The sequence below is a fragment of the Belonocnema kinseyi genome, chromosome 4 (genome assembly GCF_010883055.1).
Source record: "Belonocnema kinseyi isolate 2016_QV_RU_SX_M_011 chromosome 4, B_treatae_v1, whole genome shotgun sequence".
NCBI classification, from domain to species: Eukaryota; Metazoa; Arthropoda; class Insecta; order Hymenoptera; family Cynipidae; genus Belonocnema; species Belonocnema kinseyi.
In genome coordinates this window covers 34,818,594-34,835,762 of record NC_046660.1, presented here as the reverse complement: position 1 = coordinate 34,835,762, position 17,169 = coordinate 34,818,594, and the positions used below count along the sequence as shown (strand labels likewise).

The 17,169-nt window shown below is 25.2% G+C and overlaps 1 protein-coding gene across 1 annotated transcript in view; it reads left to right on the top strand.

The window, feature by feature from the left end:
- Window positions 1–27: 27 nt before the first annotated feature.
- LOC117170482 (adiponectin receptor protein) overlaps window positions 28–17,169 on the top strand; it is a 29,621-nt gene continuing 12,479 nt past the window's right edge. Inside the window, exons 1-4 of the mRNA XM_033357202.1 lie at window positions 28–213; window positions 11,112–11,406; window positions 11,499–11,597; window positions 13,639–13,810. Coding sequence (XP_033213093.1) covers window positions 11,164–11,406; window positions 11,499–11,597; window positions 13,639–13,810 — 514 coding nt within the window. The 5' untranslated portion in view covers window positions 28–213; window positions 11,112–11,163. The remainder of the gene's footprint in view (window positions 214–11,111; window positions 11,407–11,498; window positions 11,598–13,638; window positions 13,811–17,169) is intronic.

Genomic DNA, 17,169 nt, shown 5'->3' with positions numbered 1-17,169 from the left:
AAGCAATATGGCCGCCACGTGTAATGACAGTTAACTGGTTTATCTTCGTTCTGCGTCACGTACCAAGCATAAGTTGTTAGTTTAAACTAATCTTTCAAGGTCTCCTTTTACATTGTGGTCAGCGAAACTCAACAAAGGTCTCGCTTTGTTAAAACCTCAACGCGATTTGGATATTCTATCGTGTTCAAATGCAGTCTTTTTCATTCCCTTGAGGTGAGTGCAATACTTGTGCGTCTCGCATCATTCTTGAACAGTATTGTCCCTTTTTTGGCGAAACGTTTGTTTTTCTTTGTCGTTCTGTGCGAGAATTATAAATACTTGTTTGTCAAGTGCAAGATCTTCGTGTATGATGTCCCGGAAATCCTTTTGACGTTCATAATTGGACAAGATCTTATTCGACCTTTACTCAATATCAAACACTCGGATTCGCTTATCTTTATAAACATACATGTTCTCTCTGTTCCAATTATGTAAACGAATAATTTTCCCGGAAAAACTATTTGCAATGTGAAAGGATAAAGTTGGATAACAAGTTATGGAACTGTTTTCAGAGAAAGTTATTGTCTTTTTTCCAAAATTTGATATATTATTTACACTGTTTTCAAAGGGGTGGTTTTTATTATTTTTTAATTATAATTGTTTTTTTGGCGAATTTGTCACTTTGTGCTTGCATTGTTTAAATAAGTAATAATTGTTGACAGTTTTCAAAATTTGGAGTTTAATTTTGCATGTTTTTGCAAGGGTGTCAATCGTTCCTATTATTGTGTTTTTGTTTATGATTCAACTATTTAAAAAAATCATTTTTTTAGTTCGAGATTCATATTTTTATGGAAATTAAAAAAAAATACTGTAAATTTGACTTCCATTTTTTATCTTTTTGGGTTGAAAATTCAATTACTTGGTAGAAAAATTAATTTATGGAACATTCCTATTTTCGTGTTGAAAATTCATATTTCTGGCTCAAAACTTTAACCGTATGGTAGAAAACTTAACTTTTATTCAAATATGAACTTTTTTGTTTGAAAACTTAGCTTTTTAGGTTGTAAATTCAATTATTTAGATAAAAAAAAATGAACTAATTTATTAAAAATCCGTATCTTTGTGTTGAAAATGCAAGTGTTTTGTAGAAAATTCATCTTTGTGGCTCAAAATTTTCAATAAATATATAGAAACTTGAACTTTTTTTCGATAGTAACCTTTTTTATTAAAAAATCCTATATTTTGCTAGAAATTTCAACTGTTTGGTTATATATGACCTTCTTTGTTGAAAATTTAGTTTCTTAGTTTGTAAATTCAATTATTTTGGTAGACAAAGTAAACTAATTTGCTGAATATTCACCCGTTTTGTAGAAAATTCTTCTTTTTGGCTAAAAATTTTAACACTATGGTAGAAAATTTAACTATACGGCTGAAACATTCAACTGTTTGAATAAAAATCAATTTTCTGTGTAAAAATTAAGTAACAAAAAAAAAATTAGTCATTTTGTGGCTTGAAAATTCAACAAATTTATAGAAACTTCAACTATTTTATCGATAATTACCTTTTCTGTTGAAAAATCATATTTTGGTTTGGTTAAATATAAACTTCTTTGTTGAAAATTTAGTGTTCAACATTATATTTAAAAATTTACGTTCTTGTTGAAAAGGCGTATTTTTTGGTCAAAAATTAACTTTTTTGTTGAAAATTTTTCTTTTGACTAAAAATTACAACAATTTGATAGAAAATTGAACCATTTTGGGTGAATAATCAACAGTTTGTTTAAAAATGAACTTTTTCTTGAGATTTCATATTTTCTAGTTCGAAATTTAACTTTTTTGTCGAAAAGCCGTCTCTTTTTGGCTTAAAAGTTTATCAGTTTTATAGAAACTTTAACTGTTTAGTTGAAATTTCGTTTCCAGCCGGGAATCACACTTCAGGGGCAAACGAACGAAACGCGAGAAATTCATTTTTTTAAAGTTGAGATAGTGATTGATTCTGTATGCTTGAAATATCAATTTGATGATCAAAATAAGCTTGAAGAAAAGATTCTTCCTTCTCGGTTTTAACATGTATCCATAAAATAAAACGAATATGTAGAAAAATTTTAATTTTCGATTACAGATTCATTACATAAATATGTAAAAATCATTAAAGATGCAAACGTTTTTTTATTTAAAAAATTGAAAATATGGAGGGCATGTATGAAATTATCGTCTGTTTTTATGTTCAGACAAGATATTGCAAATTCATATAATTAGAACATGAATAATTTTAATTGAAAGATGCCTTTGCTGCATCGAAAGTGAATAAATCCATTTCCATTTTGTTATTAATTTAAAAACAGCCATACATTTTTATCCATGGATTTCAAGCTTCAATATATCCGTAAATATTGAGAAAATAACTTGAGTACATTTATCACGTTTTGTTTGCATGATCCTTATTCAAAGCGTTGTTAAATGTGAATTTTTGTATTAATCGTGATAACGAGAAAAATAAATGGTAATGTTTATCCTCTTTTTACACAGTTGTAGTCACGAAATCTCGTAAGCATTGTGGTCGAAAGTCTGATTGTTTGCGACACTTTTGATATTACTTTTTTATGACTTTTATTGACCGCTTTCAGTTTGTTTATCTAATAAAGAAGATTACAAATTTTCTGCACCATCCATTTTTAGCATTAAAATTTCCAAACAACTCATTTTATTTCATGATCAAATTTATTCCTAAATATTTTTGAATATCATCAATAAAAGACAAAACTATAATTTAAAATGTGCGTTTTTTTTATTAATGATAAGTAATTCTGTTATTAACATTTTAAAATTTTTAAATTAAAAAGGGTTTAGGTTTTATTTTAAAGAATTAATTTTTAGTATTGGAGATTTCCGAATATGTCAAAAAAGAATCTGAAAGATTTTAGGATATTTTTTTTTATTTTGCAGGATTTCAAAATATTTAAAACAAAATGTAGATTTTTTATGATTTCGAGCAAAAAAGTTTAGTAGCTTCTTAAGAGTTTTTAAAGGTTTTGAAGATGGTAAAAAAATGTGTTCAAGATTTCTGGAGACATTTAAAATGGTTCTTTATTTTGAAAATAAATTTTTGAGCGAATATTATAAAAGATGTAAAATTTCTTGTTAAATTTTATAAATCAATTCGAAATATTTCAAAAGATATTTACAATTTTTGAAAAGATTCAGAAATAATTTAAACTTTGAAAAACTTTAAATACAGAATGTAGATTTGTTTGTTTAAATTTGTATAAATTAAGATTCATGGGACAATTTCAAATAATTTTTTATTTTGAAAAATGAAACAGAACAGAAAATTTTCAAATATTTTAAAGTATTTCAAATGATTTTATAAAATGTCAAAATAGAATAAACAAGATATGAAAGTTACATTTCTGCTGCTTAGAATTTTTGAAAAGATTAAACAAAAATGGAAACTTCAAAGACTTCCAAAAAAATGGAAATAAAATGTAGATTTTTGAAGATTTCGAACAAAAATTTATATCTAGTTTTTAATTTCTTTGATATTAGCAATTAATCATTGATTAATTATTATTGTTTTATAGAATTATTATTATTGAATTATAAAATGGCACAAAATTTTTTTTCATATTGATTTTTAGAACGCGAAAAAGTTTCATATATTAAGTATGAAGGCCTATCTTTTTGTTATCAAGTAAATTCTATTGCATTTCTAGCTTACGCAAATCGGATAAGACTGTTTGCTTTTGTCCGAAGAAGATAAATAATTTACAAAGGTTCAAGGCCAGACTATGTAATTTCGTTTCTCAGTTTTTCTAAATTTTAGTGTTTGCATACTAAAATTGTATATCTGAGAAACCATCTAAAGTTCAGAATGAGTGAATTCTGCCAGCGAACCACTTTTCTTAAACAGACCGCTTTTCCTGAGTTTCCTGTTTTTTTAAAGACCTTTGTTGGAATTATTGTTCAAGTGCAAATAATTGGAAATTTTTTAATATAGAAGCTTTATAACAGATGCCTTTGGCAGGTTAGCAAAAATTAAGAACGCTGACAATATAAATTGAAAACAAGGAAAAAGTCGGCTTACTATCAAGAAACAATAAAAGAGCTAAATAAGTCGATTTTAGTGAGTTATTTAGCAAGTTTTTTTACATGACCTAGAATAGCCACGAACTTTTGAAAATTAGCTGTGAATTAAGGATTTTTAAAATGATAGACCAAGTAAAGATTTAATTTTGATTAATTTAAAAATATAAATTTACGAAAATTACTAAATAATACAATATAAAATGACAAAAAATTTTGAAATAATTCTGGAATAATTTATTTTTAAAAATTATTCTAGAATAATTTATTTTCTGATTTAAAAAAATTGTATTTCTAGAGTTATTTTTTGTTCCATATCCCTCAGGGGATGACCAGGCACTACTGTTTCTGTTTATCACTTTTTATTCGGCTTAATTTTTCCGATTCAATTTTTAACTCGTGTAGTTCATCAATCTTTCTTAAGTAATATTTGATATTTGTCAATTTTCCATTTTCTTTTGCTTTAGTCTAATACAAACATTATTTGTAGTACCTTTTGAAAATTGTATGAAAACAATTTTAGTTATAATCTTTTCATCACTTATTTCTAGCGGTTAACGTTTTTTAATCAATCTAATTTTAAATATTTGTTATATTGTCATATAATTTCATTGGATTTAATTATAATAAAGTAATGACTTTTGACATTAATTCTATTTATTAAATATTGAACAATGTTTTCTAATATAAAGTCAACTTTTAAATCTTAATATAAATAGAAAATTCCATAGTACTCATTTTTATCTTTAATTTATTAAACAGCTGGAAGGGCCGAAAAAGGGATAGGGTGCGACAGAACTTCCCCCTTCGCATTTGCAGCTCGAAAAATTACCTTTTCAAGTACAAAAATATTTGTAAAGATTTATAATTTGTTATTGATGCGAAATTTATTTGACCTATTTTAAAGTTAATTGTAGCCTATTTTTGTATTTTTTTCGATTCTAATATTTCAATTTAGGCTATGTTTAGTTCCGAAAGTGTAGAGGGTTAGAGAAGTGGATAAACTAGTCATTTTCATATAATATAAATGAGCATTACTTTCTTACAGTTCAATAAAGTGTATTAATATGATAGTTCAAAATGATTTGCCTCGAATCGGGCAATCTTTTACGTCCTTGTATTAATTTAGATTTATGTTAAACAATTATTTGTTATAATAATCATAATTATAATTTTTTATTTATAATCATTTAATTAATTATGTTAATTACAAAAGTTTTACTATAAAAAAAATATCTTTAACATATTATAAAGGGCCAAAAAAGTGGAATAAATATTTGTAGAAATCCTTCGTTCAGTTTCAAGATATTAGTGTTGAAAATAAGCCCTCCGAATTTCATAAATTTATCTGCAACTATCTTCACTTTTGTTTTCACAAAAAAGTGTAAATATATATACATTTTTACAAAACTTTTTATGAATTTCTTTTAAAATTCTTTTAAAAATTTACGAAATATTCTTAAAATTTTTGTATACATTTTAAAGTCGAAATTATTTTTTCGTAGAAAGTGATAATAAAAAATCCTAGATTTTCTTACTTTTCGGTAATACCATTTTTTTGAAAGGTACAATTTCTCATAGAAAGGAGTTTTGCGTAATCTGTTATAATATGTCTTAATTCTGTTTAATTCACAGAATACGCCAACATTTGTTTAGACTCCGAAATTATCTGCTTTTAAATTTGCTTCATCTGAAGATTTTGACAACGAATTTGACAAATTTATACAAAAAAATCTGTCCAAGTTTGATTTCAACAGTTTTTAAAATAATTAGTTGAATTTTGATCTTCTTCAATTATAATGTCATTCAGTTTACAATGTGTAATTCGAAAATCTTTCACCTAATAAGTTTCCATTTTATATTTTAATTTGTAAGTGTACATTTTTCATTAAAAGAATTTAAAATTGCTATTTTAAAGATTCTAAAAAATTAAAAATTAGAAGCGTTTGAAATCCTTATACTTTACATTAAGGATTAACAAGTGAATAATAATTAATTTTTTAAGAAAAGAAACAATTACTTAATATTTGACAGTTCATTTGAAATTTGTAATTATAAATCAAATATTCAAAACTAAATTGTGCGCATTACAATTTTAATGGTTCTATTAAAAAAAAATTAATTTACAAGTAAGATTGTTGAACTTTGACGTATGATAAATATTGAGCACCTATTATTATTATTATTATTCGTAGAAAAATTCGAGGAAATTGAAGAGATATTTAGATGGTTTGAAAAGATTTTCAAAATGAATTAAAAACTTGAAGAAAAAAATCCGAAAAAATTGGCCTAGTTTAAAAAAAGATATAGATTTGTGCAGATTCCGAAAATTCTCAAAAATGAATCTGGAAGATTTTAAAGAAATATTTTTAATTTTTAAGGATTAACAAAAAATGTTAGGAAGAATTCGAATCATTTCAAAAAATGTTTAGAAGGCTTGAACAAATTTTTAAAATAATAAAAAATTCAAAAAACTGTCAAAATCATGTCGAAGTTTCAAGATTTTGAAATAAAATGTTGAAAATTTTCAAAGATTTGCAAAACATTTAAAAGAAAAATAATTTAATTTCTGATTTAAGAAGTGTTCAGTTTATAACAAAAACGTAATCGTTAAATTTTTAATATTTCTAGATATAAACTGCTTAAAATGATTTGCAGCTCAGTTTTTATTACTTCAAATGGTAAAATGTTCAGCTTTAGAGTTTGAATTTTTTACTTTCATTGACCGTGAAAAAACCTGTCAATGACTGAGCTTTTTTTCTGTGATTAAAATGGCTACCCTGAAAATCTAAATCTTCAGATTGGTGTTGTAAATTTTCGGCTTTATTCAAAGAGAATTAAATTTATTCATAATCATGTTTAGAGTGTACCTTTTGAGAAGAAAAAAATATATATATATGACCATTAAAAAATATGAAAAATAATGTAAAACTAAACTGTAGATTTTCCTATTTTCTAGTAAAAAATTGTAGCTATAACAAGTGAAGGCTGGCAGTAAAACTAGATAACCAACAAAATGGGAATTTTTAAAGAGCGAAAAAAACTTCTGTAAAGTCGAAATCACTATTTAAAGATAAAACAAATGGTCACTCCTGAGTCTAGGTATTGCTGAATTAAGAACACAAAAGTTTGATAAAAATAAGTTATCCAGCTTCAAGGAAACTAGTGTGGAAGTTGATAATCTTAAATGACACAAACCACAGATTGGGGTAGACTCGGCTGCTGTTTGCGATACAAAATTCAATTTTCAGTTTAAAAATAAAATAAAATCATGCTTTCTAGATGTTACGTTTCTTAATACGGGTGAATAAAGTTTGATTAAAAAAAGTTCGCTAATTCAAAGAAAATCGATTGAGTATTTTGAGATTAAAATTTCGTGAGTTTTCAAAATAAGCTTTGGATAGCGATTAAAAAATGGATTTTCAATTTTGTGCAAAAGTAAAAACTTACTCTCGAGAGAACCAAAATGATTCTGTTACGAGACAATGAAACTTGAATATCGTGATATCATAGTATGACAAGCATTTTTCTGATAAAAATCCGAAAAAAATATTTCTTCTGTCATTAAATGATGTTTGCAAGAAATATTAATGTTAAAAGGTTGAAAAAAATTTTACTGCGTCAAAATTGTCAAAAACGTTTTAACTTAATATTTAGAAAAAATTATTTGTTTCAAAAATTTCTATTTTGAAAATATCCTCTTTTACAACAATGTGTATTTGATTTTTAAAGAATTTTTCATGCAGTAAACCATTTTCAATCAAAATGTTGGTTATATAATTCTGTACTGCAAAAAATGATACAAACATTAAGATTTTGTTTTATTGTTGTAAATTTTCATCATTTCTTTTTAACATTTTTTATTTCTCATACAAGGTCATATAACTTCAGAATTATTCATTAAAAACCTTTATTTTTGATAAGTTTTAGTTTTCTATGTCGAAACAAAATCTATAATTTTCTACAATCATCTGTAAAGTTGTCTACCCGGGTTTGCAACAAGTCATTGTTAATAAATTAGTTTGCGACCAGCAGAATACAATTTTTATCCGATTTAGTCTTTTTTCTTAAATTGAAGCTGAATAAATATTCCCCAGCGATGACTCGAGGCCGTTTTTTTAATTTTTATTTTTGCAAAATTCTGTGTAAACAAACGCAGAAAAATGTTTGTTTTTTTTTTCAGAAAAAGCATCATCGTAACCCTGAAAAACGTCATTTGTATTATCTGAATATCAAGTAAAATAAATGCATTTACAATTACAAGGTGGCCGCTGAACCGGGAATTTCTTGAGATTGGGAAATGACAGTGATTTTTTTTACCGGGAAAGAATTTTTAAATGCTTTCTTAAAGACTTGAACAAATAAAAAATAAAAGTCTGGTGTTGAAATTTTTGGATAAAAACATTTTTATTTAATAGATGAATACATTTTTGTTAATTTATCTGTACTTTAAGTAATAAAAGTGAACAAAAACGATTTGACAAAACGATTTTAAACCAGTTACAACTTTAAGAATTTTCAGATTTTAACGTTAAAACTTAAACGGTTACAATTTGAAAGTCTTAGTCATTAAACAAATGTGGCGGTGTGACCGAAAGTTTGTAAACTATTTTCAACTTAAAAATAACTTCATAATAATATATTCTTAATTAAAGGATTTTATTAAATTTAAAATATTGTTTCAGTCTAAAATATTCAATTTTTAACCAATTCAATTTGAAATTTCTAATAAAAAAAAGATTAATTAAACAATATTTAGCAACATTTGAATTTCTATTTAAGACAAGTAAATTGAAACCAAATATTTACAAGTAGAGAATCTTTAACTGAATTGTTTGACATAGAAAACCTGGGGTCGTTAAAATTTCGAAGAGCCTTTAAACTTTGAACTTGACAATTTTAATTGTTGTATTTGAAAAATGCTTAATTTGCAAGTGTAATTTTTAAATTTTGATGTATAATTTACAAATAAACATTTGTAGAAAAAATTTGAGTAATTTTAAGAGACATTTAGGAGTTTTAAAAAGATTAAAAATTATCATGCAAGGTTTAGAAAGTTTTCTTAAAATCTTCTAGAATCTTTTTTGAAAATTTTGTTTAAATATTTGAAAAACTTTTTAAATATTCTCTTAAAATAATTTTTCAAAATGAAAAGTTATTTTTAAATTTCCTAGCAATCTTAAGAAAATGTTTTTATTCTTTTGAAGCCTTTCACAATTCTTGAAAACAATCTACTTTTTTTTGGTTTAAAATCGGCGAAAATATACATTTTGTTTTATATTAGGCTATCATTTCAAGTTTTGCATGAAGTTTAAATCTTTTCAAAACGTCTACATATCTCTTAAAATTACTCAAATTTCGCCTACAAATAATAAATTTTCAATTGTTATTTATACATCCAAATTGTATAGAAATTTTATAAAATTTGCAGGATTTTCTGAAAATTGTAGCAAAGTTCAAATCATTTTGATAGATATTTAGAAGTTCTGAAAAAATTTCCAAAATAATTTTAAATTTAAAACAATTTCTAGATTTCTCAAGATTTTGAAATAAAATTTTGAAGCTTTCTGAGGATGTTCAAACTATTTAAAAAGAAAATTTAATTTCTAATTTTAGCAGTGTATCTAGTTAACAGTTTTTCAATTTTTCACTATTTGATGTTTCTAGCTTAAAATTCCTTGAAATTATATAGTTTTGAAAATTTTCAAGTTCATTCATTGATTTTTCAATTTAGAGCATTGAAAATGATAACGTGCATTTATATTCTTTTATATTGAAAAATGTTAGTATCTTCAATTTTATACGTGTAAATTCTTGAGCATTATTTGAATAACAAATTTTTTAATTTAAAACTTTTAAATTTCAATTTTAAAAGTTTAAAATTTAACAGTTCCACTTTGAGTGTTTTCATTTTCGGCTCATTTTTTATTACCTTCAGTGGAAAATTGTTTAGCTTTAATGTCCCAATCTGAATTAGAATACGTAAATATTCGATTTGATGAGTATCCTAGTTGTTATAAACAAATTTGATAAATAATTTAACTAATGTGCCATTTGAGCAGTGGAAAATCCTTTTCTTGCCTATAATTTGCTGAAATTTATTATGAAAGTGTTATCTAGTAACACAACTTTGCGAAAAATTAATAATTGTTACTGTTATTAACGAATTTTATGAACATGTACTCGAATTTGACATTTTCATGTAGAATAAAAGAATTTTTTGCGTGTTAAAATAAGTTTTTTTTCTTCTGAAAACAACATTTTTTCTACGTTTGATGTTTATATAGAATTTTGAAAAAATAACTTTATATACTGCAGAAATTGAGAGAAATTTTTTGCAGGTACAATCTCCAATGTTTCAACTAGTACAATTACGCTAGAAATAAATTTATCGGTGTAGAAAATCATAAATTAAAACATTGCGTTTTTTTTTAGAAAGAACACAACAATGAATTCTCGGAAAATATCCTGCCTTTTTGATTTTGATTCTATGAACTTGTTCATTTTTTTCTACAGTATTTATATCACTAAAACATCCTGAAATTTTAAGAATAACATTTAAAGTCAGTTGATTAAGAATAATTTAAAAAAATCAAAAACACAGTTTTTTAATTCTCTTTATTTACATTTGCGAATTCCTAGACTATGCAAATTTCTTTCTAGTACATATTTACCAGTAGAAACGTTTTAGATTCCTGAAAAAGCTTTACATTTCTGTAGATTTTAACATTATTTTTTGAAAACAGGAGTCAACTAAACGTTAATAATCTCTGACAAGGCTCCAAATAAAATTCTCTAAACCTTTGGAGAGTCGTGTAAGACACCCAGAAATGTAAAAAAATTCCACAAAAATATAAAAATTAGGAAAATAAGAATTTGACCAAAAATATTTTTTTGACTCTCAAAACCAAGGCCTTTATTGATGTTTATCGAATTAATTATACTCTTTCAGGTTTTTAATGTGCTATATTTTCACACAATTCCGTTTCCAATTTTGTTTTCGACCCACGTTATGCAACAGATTGCAAACGATTTTTTTTTTATTGTAGATTGACAGACAGAAGTTTAAAAAAAGGAATTTGTGTTCGAGATTCCCCAAAAATGATACAGAACGAAGATATTATCATCGAAGATAAAGATGATGTTAATTCCCCGGGGCAGTCGGGACTTCGGCACCGTGTTCCTTGGGGCGATAGAATTTCACTCAACAGTGAAATTCCGGGTTTGCCCGAAGTCAAGGATTTACTAGAAGATGATGACACGAGCTGCTTGGCCGAAGAGGAAGATGGAGTCGGATGTCCTTTGCCATCGACTCCTGAGGATGATCATCTTCTCGATTGTGAGGTAAATTAATATTCCGTCACAAATTCCCAAATTAATTTATCCATAAAAATGTGTATTTTTATTATTTTTTTCGTCTTTTTTGCGTGATTTAGATGACAGAGGTCTTGAAAGCTGGAGTACTCAGCGATGAAATTGACCTTGGTGCGCTCGCTCACAATGCAGCAGAACAAGCAGAAGAATTCGTTCGCAAGGTATAAATCATTTTAAAAAATATAAGCTTAAAGTAACGAATTTTTCTTTCGCCTTGATTAATTTATTATAATAATCCTGATTGAAGAATGCTTGAATTATCAAGCAAAGTTTTGGAATTGTTTTATTTTTAAAGCTCCCCGTTTTAATTCTTTAATTTAAAAAGTTTCCAATTAGAAAGAATATCATGTTCAAAATGTTTAAAATAATTAAATTTTAAAGGTTCGCACTAATTAATATTTTTTTTTTATTTTGAGCGGTGAAAATGACAGAGATTTTTTATTATAAAATTCACATTTGTTTATTATGTTCCCCGTAATTTTTACTGAACAATGTGGCTATTCGTACTGAAATTTCGGTACACGTAACATGGTCTATTAATAATGTATTTAGCATCTTTAAAATTACTATAGTATAAATTTAAATTTAAAATTAAAGTTTCGTATATGCAATTCCAAATCAGCTAAATTTTTGAGGACTTGAAACCTAATGCTTTTTGGCTTCCAAAACTTAAATTCGAAAATATTTGGTTTCTAATTTTCTAATTTTTGGAGGTTTTCAATTCCAAATTTCACAATGTTGTTTCAAATTTAAATATTAAAATATTATATATTTAAATATTCTTAATTATTTGGATTCAACTTTAGTCAGTTGTAAGTTTAATAATTAAAAATTTTAATATTCTAAATTGGTTCGTTTTTAATTAAAAACGTACCAAATCGCCTGGTTTTTTAAATTCTTCGAATTCGTCGAAATATCAAAATTGAAATATTTAATAGTGTTGCAATTTCTAGCCGAAAGGATTTGTAATTAAACAATTTTGAATTAAATGCCTCCAGAATAAATGCCAATCAATTTTTGTTTGGAAATATTCCAAAATATTAAACATTTCAATTTGAATTGAAAGGCTTAAAATTGTTTAATTTCAAACATTGGAATCATATATAGCAATATCGTTTTATGTTTTTTTTTCTTTAAATTTGCATTGTAATATCTTTCAATTATCCTATTTTTCTTGAGGCTTTGAAAAAATGAATCACTTAAAATTGAAAAATATTTAATTGAAAAATTTCAAGAATGAATAAGAAATTTAAACGAAGTGCTAAAAATTAAACGATTCAAAATTAAAAAATTCAGAATTGTGCTGTTTAAAATCAAAGCATCAATTTTTTCCTTTCATAAATTTTAAATTTGAAACAAATTAAAATGGTTTAATTTTGAAAAGAATAATTAAAAATATCGACAATTTTTGATATTAAGATTCTTTTTGACAAAAAATTTTTTAGTTTCAAATAAAGTTTGGATTTTTATGATGGTTTATATGATAATAATTTCAAATCCTGGAATTTCAGAAGCTTTGACTTCGAAACATTCAATTTCATTTTCAATTTTGAATTGTAAAATTGTCATCGCTTCGAATTGAAAATTATTTAAATGCAGAAATTCTCATTTTGAAATAATTCAGTTTAGAACGCCTTTGGTTAGAAAATAGAAATAGTACAATTTCAATTCCATTGAATTTTAAATGGCCCAATTTTCAACATTCTAATCTGGAAATGTTCAACTTCGAGAATCTGTAATACAAAATAAACATTTTCTATTTTAAATGATTTACATTAGAAATGGTTCCTTTCGAATGAAATTGTTCAATTTTGAGAACATCTGCTAACAATTTTTCAACTTTAAATTATGCAATTTTAAACACTTTTGTTTAGAAATGCTACAAGTTCAATTCTTTTCTTTCCGATTCGAAATATTACACTTTGTTCCAAAATTTTAAGCTAATCTAAAATTGTTTGATTTGGAACGTTTTCAATTAAAATTCGTTCAATATTTTCATTTAAATTTCAAATTATTTAAATTGGAAATTTATTGTGTCAAAAAATATTTAAACTTAATATCTAAAAATTGGTTTAATAACGGATTTTTATATTTTTAATGCTAGCAAATAAAAATTTACATACGTGCATTTTTTCGTGAAAGAATTATTTATCGATAAAAGAACAAGTGATGAAACAATTGTTATTAAATTATTATCTGCAGGTATGGGAAGCATCCTGGAAGCAGTGTCACTTCCGAAACTTACCAAGATGGCTACAGGACAACGATTTTTTACACGCGGGTCATAGACCACCACTTCCATCATTCTACGCATGCTTCAAAAGCATTTTTCGTATCCATACAGAAACTGGAAATATATGGACCCACCTTCTTGGTGAGGATTTTTATCCACTTGATATTACAGTAAAATTTACAAGCTGTCCCAAATCGGGACATCAAAAATTTCTAAGCTGTTTCGGAAATGCGAACTCTTGTACAAAATCACTAATTTCAGAGCCGATTAATTATCTCGCATGTCCTTTTTTTAAAAGGAAATATATTTACTTTTTTAAATTGTTTTCTCACTGGCACCAAATTTGAGAATAAAATTAGTATAATATTTTGCTTTGGTTTTCAGTAGTTTAAAATTTAATTAATAGATATTTTGAAAATACTGCAAGACCGCTAGTTTCCAAAATATTTAGAATAATTGATTCATAGTTTTCGCATTATTTATTGAGACAGCTTGGAGAGGGACATTATGGAGATTCGACTGTAAATTAACTAGTTTTTCAAAATGTATTTCAGGTTTCACAGTCATTCACCTTTTTTTGCCTCTTTTTCAAAAAGTTTCCGTGAAACGTTCTCTATTTTCAAAATATATTTTTTTTCCGGTCTCAATTAGAAATTTTTGCTCAATTTTCCCCATAGAAGAACTCGGACTCTCCACAATAGTTCACACTTTTTTGAACGATTAAACTATTTTTCTATTGTTTAAAAAAAAAAACACACTAAAGGGACTATTTTCTCACAATTGTCCGATAATATCACTTTTTTTATGAAAAATATTTTTGAATTTTTTCGCTGATTTGCTACTATTGTCTTAATGGCTGATTAGTAACCGTGCAAAATTTTAAATTTTCTCGTAAAACAGTTGAATTTTCAGTTACATTTTCTACCTGCAGATACTAATTTAAACCAAAAAAGATTTGAACATAACCAATATGACGAATTTTCAAACAAATATTTTAATCGTCAACTAATAAAACAGATTAATTTTCAACCATATAGTTTCATTTGTCACTTAACAAACAATGACGAATTAACAAATGGAATTTTTAGTTGAATTTTTAAATAAAAAAAATCGAGTTAGTTAAATTCTCAGTTACAAAAAAATTAATTTTCAATAATGAAAAAAAAACTTGAAATAAAATAGTTAAATTTCCATTTGAGTAAAATACATTTTTTTTAACTACCCAAAAAACGAATTTTCAACAGAATACCTTAATTTTCGATTAAATACATAAATTTTCCACAAAATTGCTGAATTTTCGACAAAAAAAGAACTTTGCAGAAAGTAGTTCAACTTAATTAATTTTCAACTAAAAGTTTGCATTTTTTACCATAAAATATGAATTTTCAAAAAAATAGTTAAAAAAAATCCTCTGAATTGTTTCATTTTCGAGCCAAAAATTCGAATTTTTCAGAAAACATTTGAATTTTCAACAAAAAAAAAAAGAACTTTTAAGAAAGTAGTTCAACTTTTATAACCGAGGAGTTAAATTTCCAATCTAAAAAGATGCATTTTCAATGAAAATGTAATAGTACATATTTAAAAAAAATGAATAGTCAACAAAGTACATTAATTTCCAAACAAATATTTGATTTCTATACCAACTAGTTTCATTTTAGAGCCGAAAATACATTTTTTCTATAAAATAGATAAATTTGCACACCAGAAATGTGAACTTTTAACAAAAAGTTAATTTTCAACCGAAATCGAATAATTTTTAATCAGGTGGTTGCATTTTTCCCCCAAAATATTAAATTTCTAAAGAAAAAGGTTTTCAAGAGAAAAAAAATTTTATTCAAGAAAGAAACAAAATTTCAACCAATCAAAAAGTAATAATCTGAATTGATTGTTTCAGAATCAATCACTAATTAATTTTCAGTTTATATTTTTTCGTTCTTAAACATTTTTAACTAAGTAATATAATTTTTTAACTAACAAAATGCCAATAAAAAGAAACAAATTTTCTACAAAACTATAGAATTTTAGACTAAATCGTGGAATTTTCAAACCAAAAAGACGAATTTGTTCTAAATCTGTTGAATTTTCGATGAAATAGTTACATTTTCAGTTAAAAATTACTTTTTAACAATAAAAAAAGAAGAATTTGGGAGTGAAATTATGAATCTTCAAACAAACAATAAAAGAATTTTTAAGTAAATAGTTCAACTTTCAACTGAGGTGTAGAATTTGTAACTGAAAAAGATTAATTTTCAACTAAAAAATTTAATGGTTGATATTCCAACAAAGAAAAAAAGATTTAAATTTGAAATGAAAAACAATTAGATTTAATCAACATAGGTGAATTTTTAACCAAATACTAGAATACTTAACTAAAATAGATTAACTTTTTACCAAACAGTTGCATTAAATAAAAATGCTTTTATGTGAATAAAAGACGAATTTTTAGTTAAATAAATTTTAAGATAAATTTCATCTTCCTTGGATAAAAATGCTACTGCTTGGTCGAAAATTAAAGAATTTTGTTAAAAAGTAATCCTTTTTGTTTTAAAATTCGTCTTTTTGGATTGAAAATTCAATTTTTTTTCAGAAACGTTTCTTGCTCAAATATTCATATTTTGGTCGTGAAATGTCAAGGGAAACATTTTTAAATAGAAAATTCTACTTTTTTCTAATTAATCTTGTATTAGTATTAGTTGAAAATTTTCCTTTTTTGGTAAAAAAAAATAATTTTCTTGGTTTGAAATTCTATTTCTATTGGGTAAAAATGCATCAGTTTCATGGAAAATTAATTTTTTTGCTCAAAAGCCTTTTTTTTTGGTTTTAAAATTCCTTTTTGTTTTTAAATTTCGTATTTTAAATTGAGATATAAAATATGACATTTTTTTGTTGGGAATGTATCTTTTTAGGTTTCAAATTTAACTGTTATGTTAAAATATTATGTTAAAATATTAATTATTTTGTTGAAAATTCAAGTATTTTGTTTAAAAGTCATCTTTTATAGTAGAAAGGGCATTTTTTTGTTTAAATAAATTAATCAGTTTTAAATTTGTACTGAAATAGTGCTTTATTCCATTGATAAAAGTTTGTATGACTAAACTCAATTTAAATCGGGCAGGGCCCTACACTTTAAAACGCAGAATCTCTCGAGGGCGAAATATGTTGTCTTTTTAGAGGAAATTAGGCGATATGTATTTTTCTGATTTGCAAACAGAATTTTTTCTAAAAAGGTGTATATGTATTTGATTTTTGTGCGTTGTTGTTCAAAAAACCCAATTTTTTAACCTCTATAACTTTCCTCCTTATTGAGATATTTATTATTTTCTTTTTGATTATAATAGCGTTCATCGTCTTTTTTTCAAAATCCGTCGGAAAATTGAAAAAAAAGGTTCAAAATTAACAAAATGGTTGCGGTTTTTATGAAAACATTAAAAATCTATTTTCTTAAAAAAAATCCCAGCTTTAAAGACGATGACCGCTATTATAATCAAAAAGAAAATAAT